The 16,613-nt window shown below is 47.4% G+C and overlaps 2 protein-coding genes across 2 annotated transcripts in view; one reads left to right on the plus strand and one right to left on the minus strand.

Annotated features, from left to right (window-relative positions):
- The first annotated feature begins 40 nt into the window (after positions 1-40).
- PIGF (phosphatidylinositol glycan anchor biosynthesis class F) lies at positions 41-14,008 on the plus strand. Its single transcript, XM_075267049.1, has 6 exons — positions 41-94; positions 2,276-2,507; positions 2,708-2,799; positions 3,999-4,115; positions 4,447-4,555; positions 13,884-14,008. Exons 2-6 carry the CDS (start codon positions 2,280-2,282, stop codon positions 13,995-13,997), a joined length of 660 nt encoding a protein of 219 aa, XP_075123150.1. The 5' UTR covers positions 41-94; positions 2,276-2,279; the 3' UTR covers positions 13,998-14,008.
- Positions 14,009-14,257: 249 nt separating this feature from the next.
- Positions 14,258-16,613, minus strand: part of RHOQ (ras homolog family member Q) — a 28,926-nt gene continuing 26,570 nt past the window's right edge. Inside the window, exon 5 of the mRNA XM_075267050.1 lies at positions 14,258-14,413. Coding sequence (XP_075123151.1) covers positions 14,258-14,413 — 156 coding nt within the window. The remainder of the gene's footprint in view (positions 14,414-16,613) is intronic.

Genomic DNA, 16,613 nt, shown 5'->3' on the forward strand with positions numbered 1-16,613 from the left:
CTTCACCAGAATCACGTGCTGTTTTACGCTGGCCGTGATTGGCTGTCCAGTTTGGCTGGGGAACAGGTAATGGAGGAGGAGCGGTGAGCGGCAGGTGAGTCTTCTCTCGTCATGGTGACCTTAGTGAGAGGTAGGTGCTGGGCTGGGGGTTCAGGGAGACACCGGGGAGGACAGTGGTGTATGGGGCGCCCCCTATGTGCTGCCCGGACACACACAGGCTGTGAGGGATAACAATGTATATGGCCGGGTCCTGCTGTAATGCGCTCTGCTCCCTGGCCTGTCCTCTCCTGTATTAGTAGTGTGGTGTTACATGTGTGTACAGGGGGACTAGTGTGACTGCTGTGTGACTGCCATCCATCAGACACATCCCTGACGCTGCTGCTGCTGCTGTGCACAGCCCCTCTCATCCTGAACACACCCCAAGTCTAAGGCCCCCTGTTGTGGAAATGCAGCAATAATGGTCCATCTCTTATAGTACCAGCAATGCACAAGATCATTTACATCTCTATGCACCCCATAGCCATGACCCACTCACCTCTATGGCCCTACACCCACTGCCCATTCACCTCTATGGCCCTACACACACGATCCATTCATCTCTCTGACCCCATACCCATGATCCATTCACAATGCAGAATGTTTTCACTGTGTTTTTTCCAGTGTTTTTGATGCTAGTTCGGCCTGTCCATTGGTCTGGTCTGTTGGAGGAGTAGAACAATGGAGAGTCCCACCCTTGTAATAGCGGTTACACACAGAGCCTGGCGGACCCCGTTGACTATCATCATGATCTGTTGCGTATCTGTTGTTTTAAAACTGTAGGATTTTTTTGTTTGAAGATTTCAGGCAGACACTGCGACTGAGTCACCGCCCCAAGTGTGAACTAAGTCTTAGCTGTGCTTTCCAATGTGGGGCTTTAGCCTCAGGTATCTAACAATTAGCTCCAAACATCTACAAAATGTCAATGGTCCGCACTATTCTCACTAATACCCCATACACATGACAGAGTGCGCCGTACGAGAGTTACTTTGATGCTCCATTCAGGTCTTATAATTATAGGGCAGTTCCTGTCCTGCTCCGAGATATCAGATTGGAATGGGACGGAACCTCCCATAGGAATGAATGAAGTATGGAAGACATTCAGAGAGCATCCGAGTGTGATCTGAGTGACCCCACAGCCTGCATGTGCTGTGTTCACGAGGCCTTAGAGGGCTTATATTGTAATCTATCTCTTTAAATGCTGTTTTTTGCCATTTTATAGGGGCTGTTCAGTATTACAAATACACAAACACTTTCTTCCAAAAACCACATCATAAATGTCCGCAAGTTGTAGGTGACATTGTATCTCGGCCAACATCATCATTAGTTATAAATATTCAGCTCTTGGACATATTACAGTGCTGTATAATATGTAATTCTGTTCACTCCAATGACATTAATTCAACCTATATAGAAGTCTGACGGGCTGTGCAGATAAAACATCCCCTATAGTCTGGCGTCACACTACTAAGTCTTGGATGTGAGACTTAATTTGTGTATGCGCCTTATGTCTTGTGCCCTATGCTGGGGGTTGGGACTCCAAGTGTTATAGTCACCTCTACTTGCCCTATGTAGTGCCCTGCACCGTAATCTCTGCAGCACAGTTTGCAATCCACAGGCAGGGCCTCCGAGCACCGCAGATAACTCAGATGTAATGGAGTCCATGTCCTGGCAGAGTGTACAGGCCAGTAAATCTGGCTCCAGTCTGAGACTCAATAGTGTGAAACCGGCCTTAAGGAGTGTTGTCACTCAGAGGAATACAGTGCTATACAAAAGTTTTGGGCACATGTGGGGAAAAAATCCAGCAATGTAAGAATGTTTTGATCTTTTTGGAAGAACGCGGCCATGTTTGTATAGTCCTGAGCAACCACAGTAAAATGCAATGAGATACCAAGAGAGAACGAAATACTAGAAAACCTGATAAACCAGTTAAGGGGTTTTCTGACCTACAATGGATTTTTCACACTGTAGACCCGTCCACAGGGTGCGGCATCTGTATGTGTTATGTAGATCAGATGCTCTGGGCACCAGAAGTCACAGCAGTGGAAGGGGAGCGGATACGGAACTGCGGTTCCCCAGCACCACCGCTATACAGTGGACAGGACTACAGTGACGGTCCTATTCCTAATATTGTATCGACACGTAAATCTTTATCAGACCCCGAACCTGTCATTATGTAAATGCTCCATTTGTGTATATTGCCCTCTTACCTTTTCCCCATTATTCTTTCTAATGGCAGGATCATGGATGAAACGGAGATCAGGAGACTTTCCTTCGGACACGTCCTGTGCGGCCTGGCCGTTCTCTTCTCGCTTTGCGTCCCGCCGCTCCTCCTAGATGAATTCTCTCTTTTGGGCACACACCTCACTTGGCTCTTCATCTGCTCCCTTTGTGTTGTTACTGTTAACGTTTTATTACTTTTAACGCTGAAACCAAATCCTTCAACCAAAAGAAGTTCCCTCGCACACAAGGTAATAACGTAATGTTGTCTGAGATTAAATAATGTCCCTCCCCACTTATGAACATGGCCGCTGCTACCTATATACTGTGTCAGTGCATTACAGACTGTTCGAGTGCAATACCAGACACAACCCGAGTGTGGCGCTGTTTCTGAAAGATAGGCTAATCCAAATACATTGGAGCTAATTGTAATGTTTTCTTTTGCTTTCAGGTCCATAAACTGTACAGGTCCTGTCTGTACTTCTTTGTTTCGTGCGTGCTGTTCCATGGGATCATAGTCCTGTACGGCGCGCCTCTTGTAGAGTGAGTATATCATGTTGTATATACTGGTTTCGGTATCGCTATGACACAAGCCATTGTTAGGATGAGACTTACCTGCTGTTAGAGCACACTAAGACTACATGCACATCTGTCCTGGGTATATCTGGGGTATATATGACAGACTCCAGCAGATCTCATTGACTGTAATGAGGTACTTCATGATACTGTCATGGTGTCCAGCATGTTACTGAACAAAATGGTGCAGCTTGCTGTGCTGGTTTGTCTGGTGTTTTTGACTGAACCTGTGACGGAGTCTCTAATGCAGATGTGAACATGGTAACAGCCATATTAATAATGACCGAAGACTGGAGAACCCAGAAAAACCCTGCACTAGAGATGAGCGAGTACTGTTGGGATCAGCCGATCCGAACAGCACGCTACATAGAAATGAATGGATGCACCTGGTACTTCCGCTTTGACGTCGGCAGGCCGCTTAACCCCCCGCGTGCCGGCTACGTCCATTCATTTCTATGCGAGCGTGCTGTTCGGATCGGCTGATCCAAACAGTACTCGCTCATCTCTACCCAGCACCAGAGTAGCTTAGAAGTTCCCCCGACCTCACATGTGTTCCATGGAAACCCAGTGACCGTTGCGCAAAAAGACTCTATGGTCATGCCGCGGTTACTCTCAGGGTTAAAAGGCTGCGATCCTAGTCATTAAAGGGGATCTCCGGCCTCAAATGGATTTTTAATACTGATGACTTGCATACAGTGCAATGGACAGGGCAGCAGTAACTCACTCTGCATCAACTTGGACGGGGAACAACAGCTGCTCTGTGTGAGATTCAGGGGTTAGACCTGGGGCTGTGAAACTACAACTCCCAGCATGCTCCATTCACTTCCATGGGAGTTCCAAGAACAGCAGAGCAAGTATGCATTCTGGGAGTTGTAGTTTTGCAACATCTGGAGAGCCGTACGTTCCCTACCCCTGGGTTAGAATCTCACAAAATCACACATCAAATATTTTTATCAGTGTGAAAAATCCATCCTCGTTCCAGAACAGAGTGCTTGCACCCAGGCAGGGCTTATTCTGCTCTGTATAACAAGGCCCACGTACGATTGCCATAAAGGTGCATCCTTTGCCAGGTAGTAAAGTATCCGATACCTGCAGCTTTGATTCTTTGTATTTACAGTTCTAGATTTTGAGATATTGATTTTATTCATTCTCTGCTTTCCATACAGATCAGTGGGGGAAACCTTTTTATTTGCAGTCCTGCTCTCTTCTTTCACCACTTCTCGCTGCCTCTGTGTCCTGGGACCAAACTTTCATGCTTGGATCAGAGTGTTCAGTAAAGATGGGTAAGTTCTGCACCTACTGCTTATAGAGATGTCTATTCAGGGGTGCACCTACCATGAGGCGACCTGAGGTGATGACTCTCGTGCTCACAGATGATGGCAGATCACATCATTATAATAGTAAAGTCAGCCCCATAGTACAAGTAACTGCATGTGAACACTGGAGAGGAGGGAGGAGGTGAAGCCAGTTTGGGATTCTGTGCCGGTTCTGATCACGATTCAGTTGGAACTAGCCCGAAACCCTTGGGTTCATCACATAAGGAACTGTGTAGGAAGTAAGTGTTGGCACATTCCCTGGCTAATTGCCATTGCCTTCTTTTCTGGTCTTTCTCAGGGCGATGTCCGTCTGGGACCACAGTCTACAAATAACCACAATCTGCAGCATAATAGGAGCCTGGCTGGGAGCATTTCCTATACCCTTGGACTGGGACAGACCTTGGCAGGTAAGTTCTTCATTTGTATGTAGTATATTATACTACACTGCTCCCCCCCCCCCCCCCTATCTCTACGTCATGTGCTGCACAGTGTGACACAATGACCATGTCTTCTGATGCTATACAAATACTAGAACATAAAACTGTCAGATCTATGCTGTGTGCACATTACGGGGAGACGCTAGAAAAACAATTCTAGTACAGGAATGTGCTGCATAGACTGTTCTCTGCTGCAGACTACTCCTACCTGTGCACTCGGAGACCGTGTCCTGCTGTGGGAGTCAGCACTGGATCCCCTACTGTATACAGGAGCCTGAGAGACGGTGCACGAGGTCCTGTCTGTGCACCCTGCAGCACACAATAAGACTAGTCCATGCAGCTATTTAGAAGCAGAATCTGCTATGCAAATGTTCTGAAAATAAACCATTATTGTGCACACTCCTGCACCATCATCCTTGTATTATATAATTTGCGGTGCACTTAAAAGGGCTATACCACAAATTATATGACAGACACTTATTCACTATTGATAGGGAATCAGTGTCACGTCACTGGGGGTAACAGATGGGTCCCCCAGGGATTGGATGAATGGGTAACTCCATAACCATCTGCATTCTCCTTGTGAATTAAGTGAATGCACTTGCATGCCTGGCACACCATTCACTGCTATAGGTTTGTGGGACTGCAAAATTTCAGTCCCCCATTCTCCTGATTGCTGGAGGACCCACTGATCAGACCACCACCCTCCCCCCAGCGATGTGACACTTGGACTGTGGACCCTGCGTGCACATTTCTCCATATACACTATACTGCAGGCCTCAGCAGACAAGCTTCTACCATTCAGACATTTAGCCCCTCTCTGTGGATAGGGGATAAGATTTTAGTTTGGTACATCAGTCATAAGCGTCAGTAGTCTCTGAATATTGCTGAACGCTCCAGCAATCCATCCAGGTGAGCAGGCCAATCACTTATCTATTCCTGTACTAGGCTATAATATGGCGTGAAATTAGTTGGTGATCTCTTACATGGAAAGTTTCCCCCAGTAATATCTGTGTCTAGATAATCCCAGCACAGCTAAATATGGAGGCTCCAAATATATCACTGTGGAGAGTGACTGAGCATGTGCGTCCACCAGCAGCTCATTGGGTGGACTAGTTTACTGGACGCTCTGAACACCAGGGGGCACCAGACTAAGTTCTGGATTTGTTAAATTGTCATTCTAAACCCATTGGATGGAATTTATTATCACCTCTAGAGGGGAGTCCTTGTGCTGCATCATTGGTTCACTGTCCTTTATGGCGCCAAAGATGTGACATAGCGGTCGTCCTCTCTGCGTTTTGTGAAATTGTGTAGGGCGGAGAGCACAGGGGGCTCGGGGGCTCCTGATCCTGACAAATAGATTAGAATTCGCACCAGAAAACTAGTGTGACCTGTACATTAAACCTACACCAAATCCTGACCGCTGTAGATCTAAGCTTTGGCAGACGATTGTGCCTGATTTCTTATTCACACAACTGTCACATGCTGCGTTCAGTGGGGAGTCTTCTGGCGTACAAGGAATAAAAAGTCGCAGGTTCTTCTTCCAAATCTGCATTTTGTGCAAAAAAAAAAAAAAATTTTCCCTTCATTTTTGAGCTGTGATTTTTACTGGAAAGGCTGGCGTACATTGTCCCTCCAGGCACACAGACCAGCTGGCCAGTCGTCATAATCCTGACCCAATGTGTCCTCACAGTACTATGTCACATAGTGGCCCCTGCACACAGTATTATGTCCCATAGTGGCCCCTGCACACAGTATTATCCCCCATAGTGGCCCCTGCACACAGTATTATGTCACATAGTGACCCCTGCACACAGTATAATGTCCCATAGTGGCCCCTGCACACAGTATTATGTCCCATAGTGGCCCCAGTACACAGTATTATGTCCCATAGTAACCCCTGCACACAGTTTAATGCCCCATAGTGGCCCCAGCACACAGTATAATGCCCTATAGTGGCCCCTGCACACAGTATTATGTCCCATAGTGGCCCCTGCACACAGTATTATGTCCCATAGTGGCCCCAGTACACAGTATTATGTCCCATAGTGGCCCCTGCACACAGTATTATGTCCCATAGTGGCCCCTGCACACAGTATTATGTCCCATAGTAACCCCTGCACACAGTTTAATGCCCCATAGTGGCCCCAGCACACAGTATAATGCCCTATAGTGGCCCCTGCACACAGTATTATGTCCCTATAGTGGCCCCTGCACACAGTATAATGCCCTAAAGTGGCCCCTGCACACAGTATTATGCCCCATAGTGTCCCCTGCACACAGTATTATACCCCATAGTGGCCCCTACACACAGTATTATGCCCCATAGTGACCCCTGCACACAGTATTATGCCCCATAGTGGCCCCTGCACACAGTATTATCCCCCATAGTGGCCCCTGCACACAGTATTATGCCCCATAGTGGCCCTGCACACAGTATTATGCCCCATAGTGGCCCCTGCACACAGTATTATACCCCATAGTGGCCCCTATACACTGTATTATGCCCCATAGTGGCCCCTGCACACAGTATTATGCCCCATAGTGGCCCCTGCACACTGTATTATGCCCCATAGTGGCCCCTGCACACAGTATTATCCCCCATAGTGGCCCCTGCACACAGTATTATGCCCCATAGTGGCCCCTACACACAGTATTATGCCCCATAGTGGCCCCTACACACTGTATTATGCCCCATAGTGGCCCCTGCACACAGTATTATCCCCCATAGTGGCCCCTGCACACAGTATTATGCCCCATAGTGGCCCTGCACACAGTATTATGCCCCATAGTGGCCCCTGCACACAGTATTATACCCCATAGTGGCCCCTACACACTGTATTATGCCCCATAGTGGCCCCTGCACACAGTATTATCCCCCATAGTGGCCCCTGCACACAGTATTATGTCCCAATAGTGGCCCCTGCACACAGTATTATCCCCCATAGTGGCCCCTGCACACAGTATTATGCCCCATAGTGGCCCCAGCACACAGTATTATGCCCCATAGTGGCCCCAGCACACAGTATTATGCCCCATAGTGGCCCCAGCACACAGTATTATGCCCCATAGTGGCCCCCGCACACAGTATTATACCCAATAGTGGCCCCTGCACACAGTATTATCCCCCATAGTGGCCCCTGCACACAGTATTATGCCCCATAGTGGCCCCAGCACACAGTATTATGCCCCATAGTGGCCCCAGCACACAGTATTATGCCCCATAGTGGCCCCAGCACACAGTATTATGCCCCATAGTGGCCCCAGCACACAGTATTATGTCCCATAGCGGCCCCTGCACACAGTATTATACCCAATAGTGGCCCCTGAACACAGTATTATCCCCCATAGTGGCCCCTGCACACAGTATTATCCCCCATAGTGGCCCCTGCACACAGTATTATCCCCCATAGTGGCCCCTGCACACAGTATTATGTCCCATAGTGGCCCCTGCACACAGTATTATGTCCCATAGTGACCCCTGCACACAGTATTATGTCCCATAGTGGCCCCTGCACACAGTATTATGTCCCATAGTGGCCCCTGCACACAGTATTATGTCCCATAGTGGCCCCTGCACACAGTATTATGCCCCATAGTGGCCCCTGCACACAGTATTATGCCCCATAGTGGCCCCACAATACTACCACACAGTATAGTACATGTTGTGAGTTCTGTGCCCTCGCGGCAGAATTTTATCAGATCTCCTTCACAACATTGACTTTCTTGCTTCCTTGGCATTTATTGAAGTTGACAACTTCTTCTATATTCCTCGTATGTTGTGAAGGTCAGAGAATATGAATGAATCAGAGGCTGACGACAGGCCGGGCACTAGGACACAAGGATCCGCTGTAATTATTAATATCCTAATATCATATTTTTTTACTGTGGTTTGATGGTTATTGGGATCCCCCGGCAGGTTGTCGGTGTTATTTCAAATAGACATAAACTGGATGTCCAGGACCGGCCAGATGAGCAGTTCTAGATACAACCTATTGCACATCGCTCAGGACTTGTGATCACCTACCTGGGGCTGATGGCTCCTAGTCCAGGGAAGGCCGTAGTCCTCACTATATACTCGTCCGCACCTGCAGAGGTAGTGACTGTATACTACTGGTCCTGATGATTAGGTAAGTACTTTCTGTGGCAGGGATCAGCAACCTTCAGCCCTTCAACTGCTGTGAAACTACAACTCCCAGCATGCTCCATTCACTTCCATGGGAGTTCCAAGAACAGCAGAGCCAGTATGCATGCTGGGAGTTGTAGTTTTACCACAGCTGCAGTGCTGAAGGTTTCCTACCCCTGTAGTAGGGCTCACGCTTCAACCAGCTGATGTGCGAGGCCCCAAGTGTCAGATCCCCGCTGATCTTCAATAGATGTCCTAAGGATGGCTCATGAATTAAAGGGGATGTCCAGGATAACCCCTCTTTGGCAAGAAGGCTGAGGAAGGTGAAAAGGTGGGTTTTTGGGTTCATTTTACATTCCCCGACTTCCTTGTTATTCTGGACATCCCCTTTAACAAATCCCAGAAAACCCCTTTGAGGCTGCGGAAACCCAACTTTTTTTTTGTTGTTGCGGTTTTTAGAGCCAGAGCCAAGAATGGCCCCAAAACGAGATCTATACAAAGTACTCCTAGGTCTCCAACCTGCTCAATCCACTCCTGGGTTTGGCTCCAAAAATCACAGCAAAATCTGCAACAACAAAAAAAAGCTGCATTTCTACAACGTGGGGCTTCAGCTTAAGGCCGGAAACGCCTCGATTTGCCCACCGTGGAAACGCAATGGAAAAAATGGCGGTGTTGTACAATACTTGCAAAGTGGATGGGATTCATGCAAATCCCCTGCCCACTTTGCGGAAAAATTGCAGCGATTTCCAAAACCATTGCGATTTAGAAAATCGTAGCATGCGTTTTCCCCATAGATATCCTATAGTTTAGTAGGAATAAGAGTCTGTACACACTGGTAGTAAACACTGCACAGGTTTATTAGGCAATGATAAATGATCTCTGCTCCAAAGAAAGGCTGAGGCACGTCGGCGTGATCAAGTTGTGCAGAGGCTCGCGCTAATGTTTATTTCCTAAGCTTGCCCGCGAGTGAAGAAGTGACGCGTTTTCACAAGACATGGCCGATACCTCGGCTCTAGGCAATGCGCTCTCCTCCTACTATAACACATACACGAGACGCTTTGTCCCGCTCCTTGTATGCTATAGATTGGTTTCTCGCATCGCTCGCCCCGGCGTTTGTCTTTGATTCTGTACCGCTTGAATGTAAAAAAGAAGCAATATTAAAAACACAGTGCCTTGTTATAGACCCATAGAAAATACCTTGACATAATATCTAGGTTAAAATGTACAACATGCAGCCGTCTACAAAAGCCACACTGGTATTATTATAGAGAGGAGCCTATCCCAAATCCTATATGTACCCCTTCGTATTCCTACACATGGACGTCAGATACAAATCCATAGCCATAGTTAAGTCGAGATGGTGAAGTTCATTATTTTCCATACATACTCTTCACAGGTGCGTCTATGGAAGTCTGATATTTTGCAAAAAGATATATGTATATTTAAAGGGATCCTATCATAGGATTTCCCCCTAACACGTAGGAATAGCCTTAAGAAAGGCTTGTCTTCTCCTACCTTTAGATGTCTTAACCGTGCCGCCGTTCGGTAGAAATCCGGGTTTTCTTCAGCATACAAATGCGTTCTCCCGTCCCCAATGCTGCGAGAGAACTCTCCAGCGCCGCCTCCATCTTCTTCAGGAACGGCCCTTTTCACGTGTCTTCTTCCGTCCTGGGTTTCAATCTTCTAGGCCTCAGGCAGAGCTGACTGCGCATGCCCGGGCCACAAGAAAATGGCGGCTTACCCAATCTTACTGTATAAGCGGCCATTTTCTTATGACACGGGCATGCACAGTCGGCTCTGCCTGAGGCCTAGAAGTTTGCAGACTTCTGAAGATCCCAAGAGGCCATTCCTGAAGAAGGTGGAGGCTGTGCTGGAGAGTTCTCTTGCAGCATTGGGGACGCCCCCAGTGCTGCGAGAGGACTCATTTGCATACCGACGAAAACCGGGATTTCTACCGAACGGTGGTGCGGAGAAGACATCTAAAGGTAGGAGAAGAAGAGCCTTTCTTAAGGCTATTCCTATGTGTCAATGACAAAAAAATTAGATTTTACTGGTAGAATCCCTTTAAGTAGTATTCTATATCTCGGACGTCTTCCTACATCTGCACAGAATTTGGGTGGGGTGTACATTACATAGCTTGCTGCCCATGGGGTGACCTTATGAAAGCGACAGACTCATTTAAAGAGAATGTTGTCTCTTCTGACGTCTTCGTTCTGGCAATAAAAGTAAGACTAAGTTCACACTGCTGTCATTCAACATTGAGAATAACAGGCTGATACAGACTGAGCCCCCTCTGTCTCCATTCACTCTATTAGTTTATAGGTTTCCTGGAGGAGTAGTAGAGGAACAACACAGCCTAGAAATCTGAAGCCAAGTGTGTACTATGAGACCTGTCCGTTCAGTTCTCTATATACCTGGAGCTCTTTGGCACTCTGTAATGCAGGCAGTGTATGACATAAGATCTGAGGGAATCGCTGAATGTGCAGTAAATGTCTGCAATGTTTATGCCTAAAACGCACCGGGGTCTTCACCTCTGTCTGGAGCATCATACAAGTTGTCCATAGAGGGTTAATCCAGTAGGACTGAACCACCGGGACAGAAGTAGACCAGATGTGTCATCCATTGACCGCCTTGGCGCATCTTTACACGCTTGTGTCATTGCAAACTATCGGTTGACGGACTTTGAGGCAAAACTGTGGCACCCGATGCTGCAAAACCGCATTCCCTTGTCCAGCTGGGGGCAAAAAGTGTCTAAAATCATAATAAAGATGGTGCAAAGCAGATTGAAGCCAAGGCCCCATAGAGCAGAATGCAGCTAAAAACTCTGCAACTTATTATTGTTATCGTTCCCTCCCCCGATAAGCTTGCGCAGATGAAGCGTACGCTCTGCATTTCCGCTCTGTTATTTTTCTCCCCTGCAATGTGTGGATGAGATTACACAACATCTCAGCCACTTTGCTGGTAGTGTAAAATGCTGCGTTTCTGCAACGTGTGGCCTTGGCCAGGATTCTGGTGCATTTAGCTTGGTAAGTCTCCCCTCTATGTCATGTAAGGCATCGACTGCTGTAGGTGAGTGCGCTTAAAGGGCTGGTACGCTTTGAAGTGGGAACTTTATCTATGTCTTATTAAAGGGGATGCATTGCAGACATTGCTTTGTGCTGGTCTGGCCACCAGAATAAAGATGGTGCCGCCGCCTCCTGTATTCCAGCGGTGTGCGGCATTAACAATCCACTAACGTGTCAGCATTAGCTTCATCTCAGCCAAATAGTTGTTGGGGAGAGTTGGAATGAACACTTGGATTGGTAGTGATTCAATATGGCGGCCATTACAATTGCTAGAAACAAGGTCTCACAGCTTTCCTAGAATCCTTGCTAGTAATAACTTGTATTATCTCACCATACGGCACCCCTAGAATGCTATATGTGCAGTGTACCCCTGTACTTACATGGTGGCACACTGAGGAGTTTCTAAATTGTAGCATTGCACACGGTACAGGTTAGGTATTCTTTAAAAGCAAAACTTGCAGGAAAGAACACAGCGCCCTGGTATTGGGGATCACAGTCTGCTATATAGGTCTGCACTGCAGTCCACATACTGCTGTATACCGCCATCCACCCCACGTCGTACATCTGCTACACAATACACAAGCTTAGGAATCTGGAAGAGCCGGGCGACTGCTCCTGTGGCTCCGAGATCATGGACGTCATAGCTGTAAAGCTAAGGCTAGGTTCACACTTGTGCCATTTGGATTCCCCAGGGGACATGAGTGACACAGAATCCATCTGCCAAAACAGCGGTCACCTGCCTGCCATTGTGTGGCCAAATCTGGGGGGAATTTCTACAGAGACAGATTTTTTATTTTTAATGTAGAATGTGAGCCCCCTATAGGGATATATGATATAGGGATCACAATGTACATTCTTTTTTCCCCTATCAGTCTGTCTTTGTAGAATGGGAGGAAATCCACGCAAACCCGGGGAGAACATACAAACTCCTTGCAGATGTTGTGCCTGGCAGGATTCAAACCCAGGACTCCAGCGCTGCAAGGCTACAGTGCTAACCACTGAGACACCGTGTTGCCCCACTCCGACACCTGAACCTAGCGCAAGACACATCTGAACCAAATTTTTACTAACTTGCAGAGGACCTTCCCTCCCCCCCATCATGTCTAGTAAATACTTGCATTGCCTACAATGTAACAAGTCTGGAGCGTGTCTTAGAACTCTATTGTCTTATTCCTCTTTTATTCGTCCTAGAAATCTATGAACAGTTCAAAGGGGTTTCTCATCTTTAGAAGTCATTCCCTATAACTAGGAGATGGGATCACCTGCAGATCAGTGGGGGGCGCCACTGATGTATCCGGACCACCGATCCGTCCCGACCACCACTCCTCTTAGAACAGCAGGAAAAAAATTCCCCATTCTCCTGCTTGCTGGGGTCTTAGCGGTCGGGCTCCCACCAGACTACAGGTTATCCCCCGTCCTATGGACTTGGGGAAATCTTCCTAAGGCTAAGTCGCTAAGTAGCTAAAAAATGGCGTATAAATCTGGCAGGAATACCTGCAATTCCGCGGGTAAAACTTACATTCTGCAATTTACAAAATAAAGCAACTTTTTCCAAGGCCTTTTTTCAATCCACAATGTTGGGATGAGATTAATAAAATTCCCCTTGCTGTAAAAATCTACATTTCAGATATTTGAGGCCTAAGATTAAAATACTACAAGGGTCCGTATATTTCTAGGAGGAATAACAGAGGAACAGTGCAATGCAGAGACAGGAGACGGGCGCTCCAGAATTGGTAGATCACAGGGAATCCAAGTTTTCCTAATAACCTCTTTGGGAGACTTTATGCAGGGTTGTATCTGTTAGGGCGGAGGGCTACCTTATCCTCCTGAGCTCACAGCTGCAGAAATCCCTACATATCACTTACTGCGTGCTATTCCCCATCATGGGCCCTGGTAGAAGGGGCCACTCGCGCAGATTATTTTCCAGCCACCCAAGTCCATCTCATGACCTCCGGCCTTATAAAGTAGGATTTTAATGTTTTCTTACAATGTAGTAAATAGAAGCCGGTCCTTGTATGTAGTGGATAGATCCTGTACTAACATTCACCGCTTGTATCTGTGCTCCTTCCTTTTGTGCTAATAAAGCTTGTCTTATTTCTCCCGGCAGGTATGGCCGATCTCCTGCTCGCTAGGCGCCACGTTCGGTTACGTCGCCGGTCTCCTGTTGGCTCCATTCTGGATTTACTGGAACAGGAAACGACTGACCTACAAAAGCCGATAGTAGTCGCGGGCGAGGGACTCTGCCTCCTGTCTGTGCGATGGGACATGAAGTGCGAAACTAGACCAAGCGCGGCCGCCACACTGCACACACGTAGCGTCGCTATAAAGTAGACCCTGAGAAACCACATCTTTCCTCCAGAAGCTTTGTGAGCCGTCATGTCCTCGACGTCGCCGTAAAGCAGGTCAATAAAAGTCTCTTGTGCAGCGGTGGTGCTACCGTCGTGGGCGCGGGGCCCATCCCCTAGGAGCGGGGTGCACGTCTCACGTGATCAGACAGCAGTTTATACATCTCGAGCCTATTCTTTTCTTCATGGGGTTCTTCTTTGGAGTTAAAATAGCGATAATGGACTCGTCAAAGACGGCTTTCAGGCCCTTCTGCGTCAGAGCCGAACACTCCACGTAGCAGCACGCCCCGATCTGTCAGGAGGGAAAGAAAGCCATTGGTGTGCGGGAATCTTTAATAAAGCTTTGGTTTACAATGTGAAAAGATGAAACAAATTCGCTTTATGACGTGTAAGGCACTGCTCATACCAAGTACATACAGGCTTGATCTGCGCCATACAGGTGCCTAGGTCATCTATCTATTATATATATATATATATATATTTCTACAGTGTGCGTGTGTGTATATATATCATTTATTTTTTATTCATATATTTTACTATTTCCATATATATCTATGTTACATATATGTTCTTGGTGTGACTAGCGCCTTATATATACATACACCGATACACAATACAGAAAAATCTATATATATTGTTGACACCTACAACCCAATGTGTTTCATAAGGGCACCAGAAAAGATGCAGGCACCTTCACCGATCAGCAGGGTTTTTCTGTGCATGGCCAAGCATTGCAGCCCCTTCATTATTTACATGGGTCCGACTACCTGGAAGCGATTTATTTAGTGATAACTTGCAGGTAGCGTCGGTCACATGGTAATGTCACATCTCCATCCCGTTACAATGAACAGGACTGAGCTGCAGCGTGACCATGTGACCGACGTCACTTCTTGAGAAAAAGAAAGTAGCCATGTTTTCAAAGTTCTGCACGACCCCTTTAAATGACTGAGACCACGCTGTAGTACCCCGGACCACCGTTATTAAGTAACCCACGTATGCTGTGGCCACTTTAACCTCTTGGGTCCTGGCTGACCTGGAGAATAAGCTCCCGTTGATCATACAGCAGTGGGATATCCTTGAAACTACAGGATGAGAAGAACCATTTACAGGGCTTTTCCAGGATACAGATATCGATGACCTCAGAATATCAGTGGGATCCGATTCTGCACCCTCGCAGATCAGCTATTTGAAGGGACCGCAGTGTATGTGATGTGACCCTTGTAAACAGCAGTTAGATGGAGATGTGGAGAGCTGGAGCTCCCTCCTCCTGATATCAATCCCTGCAATGCCCTATAAGCCCAGGGGCAACCCATGGCCTAGTTGCAGCCGGTTAGCCACTGGTGTAATTGCCACGGGCTAACCCACTGTATAGTGAATAGTAGTTAAACAAATCCCAAGCACGCTGCGGAAAAAACCTGCAGTCCAAGTATTTTGTGCTACATGTCTGGAACCTGCAGGATGCCGATTATTGCTGCCGACTCCATGGCGGTTTTCAGCCTTTGCAAAGCAAAAGTTGAAAACTCCTCAAACTGCACGAAGAACAGCATACAGAAAGCCTACCGAGTCTGACCAGGTGTGACCATAGCCTAAGGTTATAGTCACACAACCCTGCTAATTCTCGCCCAGGTTTCTCATTGTGCTCTTCTTTTTCAGGGATCATGGCCGGCACTATCTTGTGCACACCAGGAGTGAGAAAAGACCTTAAGGTTTAGGCCCCACGAACAGGGGAAAAAAAAAAACCCAAAACACTCACCTTAGGTTGGTGGGGGTCTAACCAATTAGTAAGGGTCAGTTCACATGGCAGAAAGTGAAGAAGAAACTCCGCATCATTTTCCACCGCTGGCTTTTTCGCGGGGCTGCAGTGCATCAGCATCCATCGGGTGAATGGGCCTAATCTGGAGGGAGTCTCGATCCGCGGACCCCATGGGCAGAATCTACAGCAAGATGGAGCAGGACGCTTCTTTCCTCCGTGACCTGCTGAGTTCTCTGAAAACAATGGGAGGCGGATTTGGGAGCTCCATATTCGGGGACAGAATCCGCAGCAACCCTAACTGACCCTAAAACGGGTTCATCCTCCTCATCAGCATAACCATAATAACAGTCCTTATAGCGTGATGACCAAGCACCCACCCTGCCCTGCCCTGCCCTATAAACAATATGGCCGTAATGGAAACAGCTGGGACCCCTTTATTGGCACCCTAAGGTGAATCCAATGGTGGCCCCCAAGTGATCCAAATACCATCACCTCTCCTGTGGATAAGTGCTAGATTTTTATTGTGGGAATACACACTGATGCTTTGCAGCGCTGGGGTTCTGGGTTCGAATCCCCCATCATTCATTCCCATACAAACAACTGGGTGTTGGGGTTGAGAGCCTGTATGGCCGCCACTAACTCCACAATGCTTTGATTCTCCGTGATAACGGCACATTATAAATATTTGCCATTGTCATTACTGTGAGGTTCCTCCCGATGACCTCCACTCACATCCAAA

This window comes from Leptodactylus fuscus, chromosome 3, assembly GCF_031893055.1.
Source record: "Leptodactylus fuscus isolate aLepFus1 chromosome 3, aLepFus1.hap2, whole genome shotgun sequence".
In the NCBI taxonomy this organism is placed as follows: Eukaryota; Metazoa; Chordata; class Amphibia; order Anura; family Leptodactylidae; genus Leptodactylus; species Leptodactylus fuscus.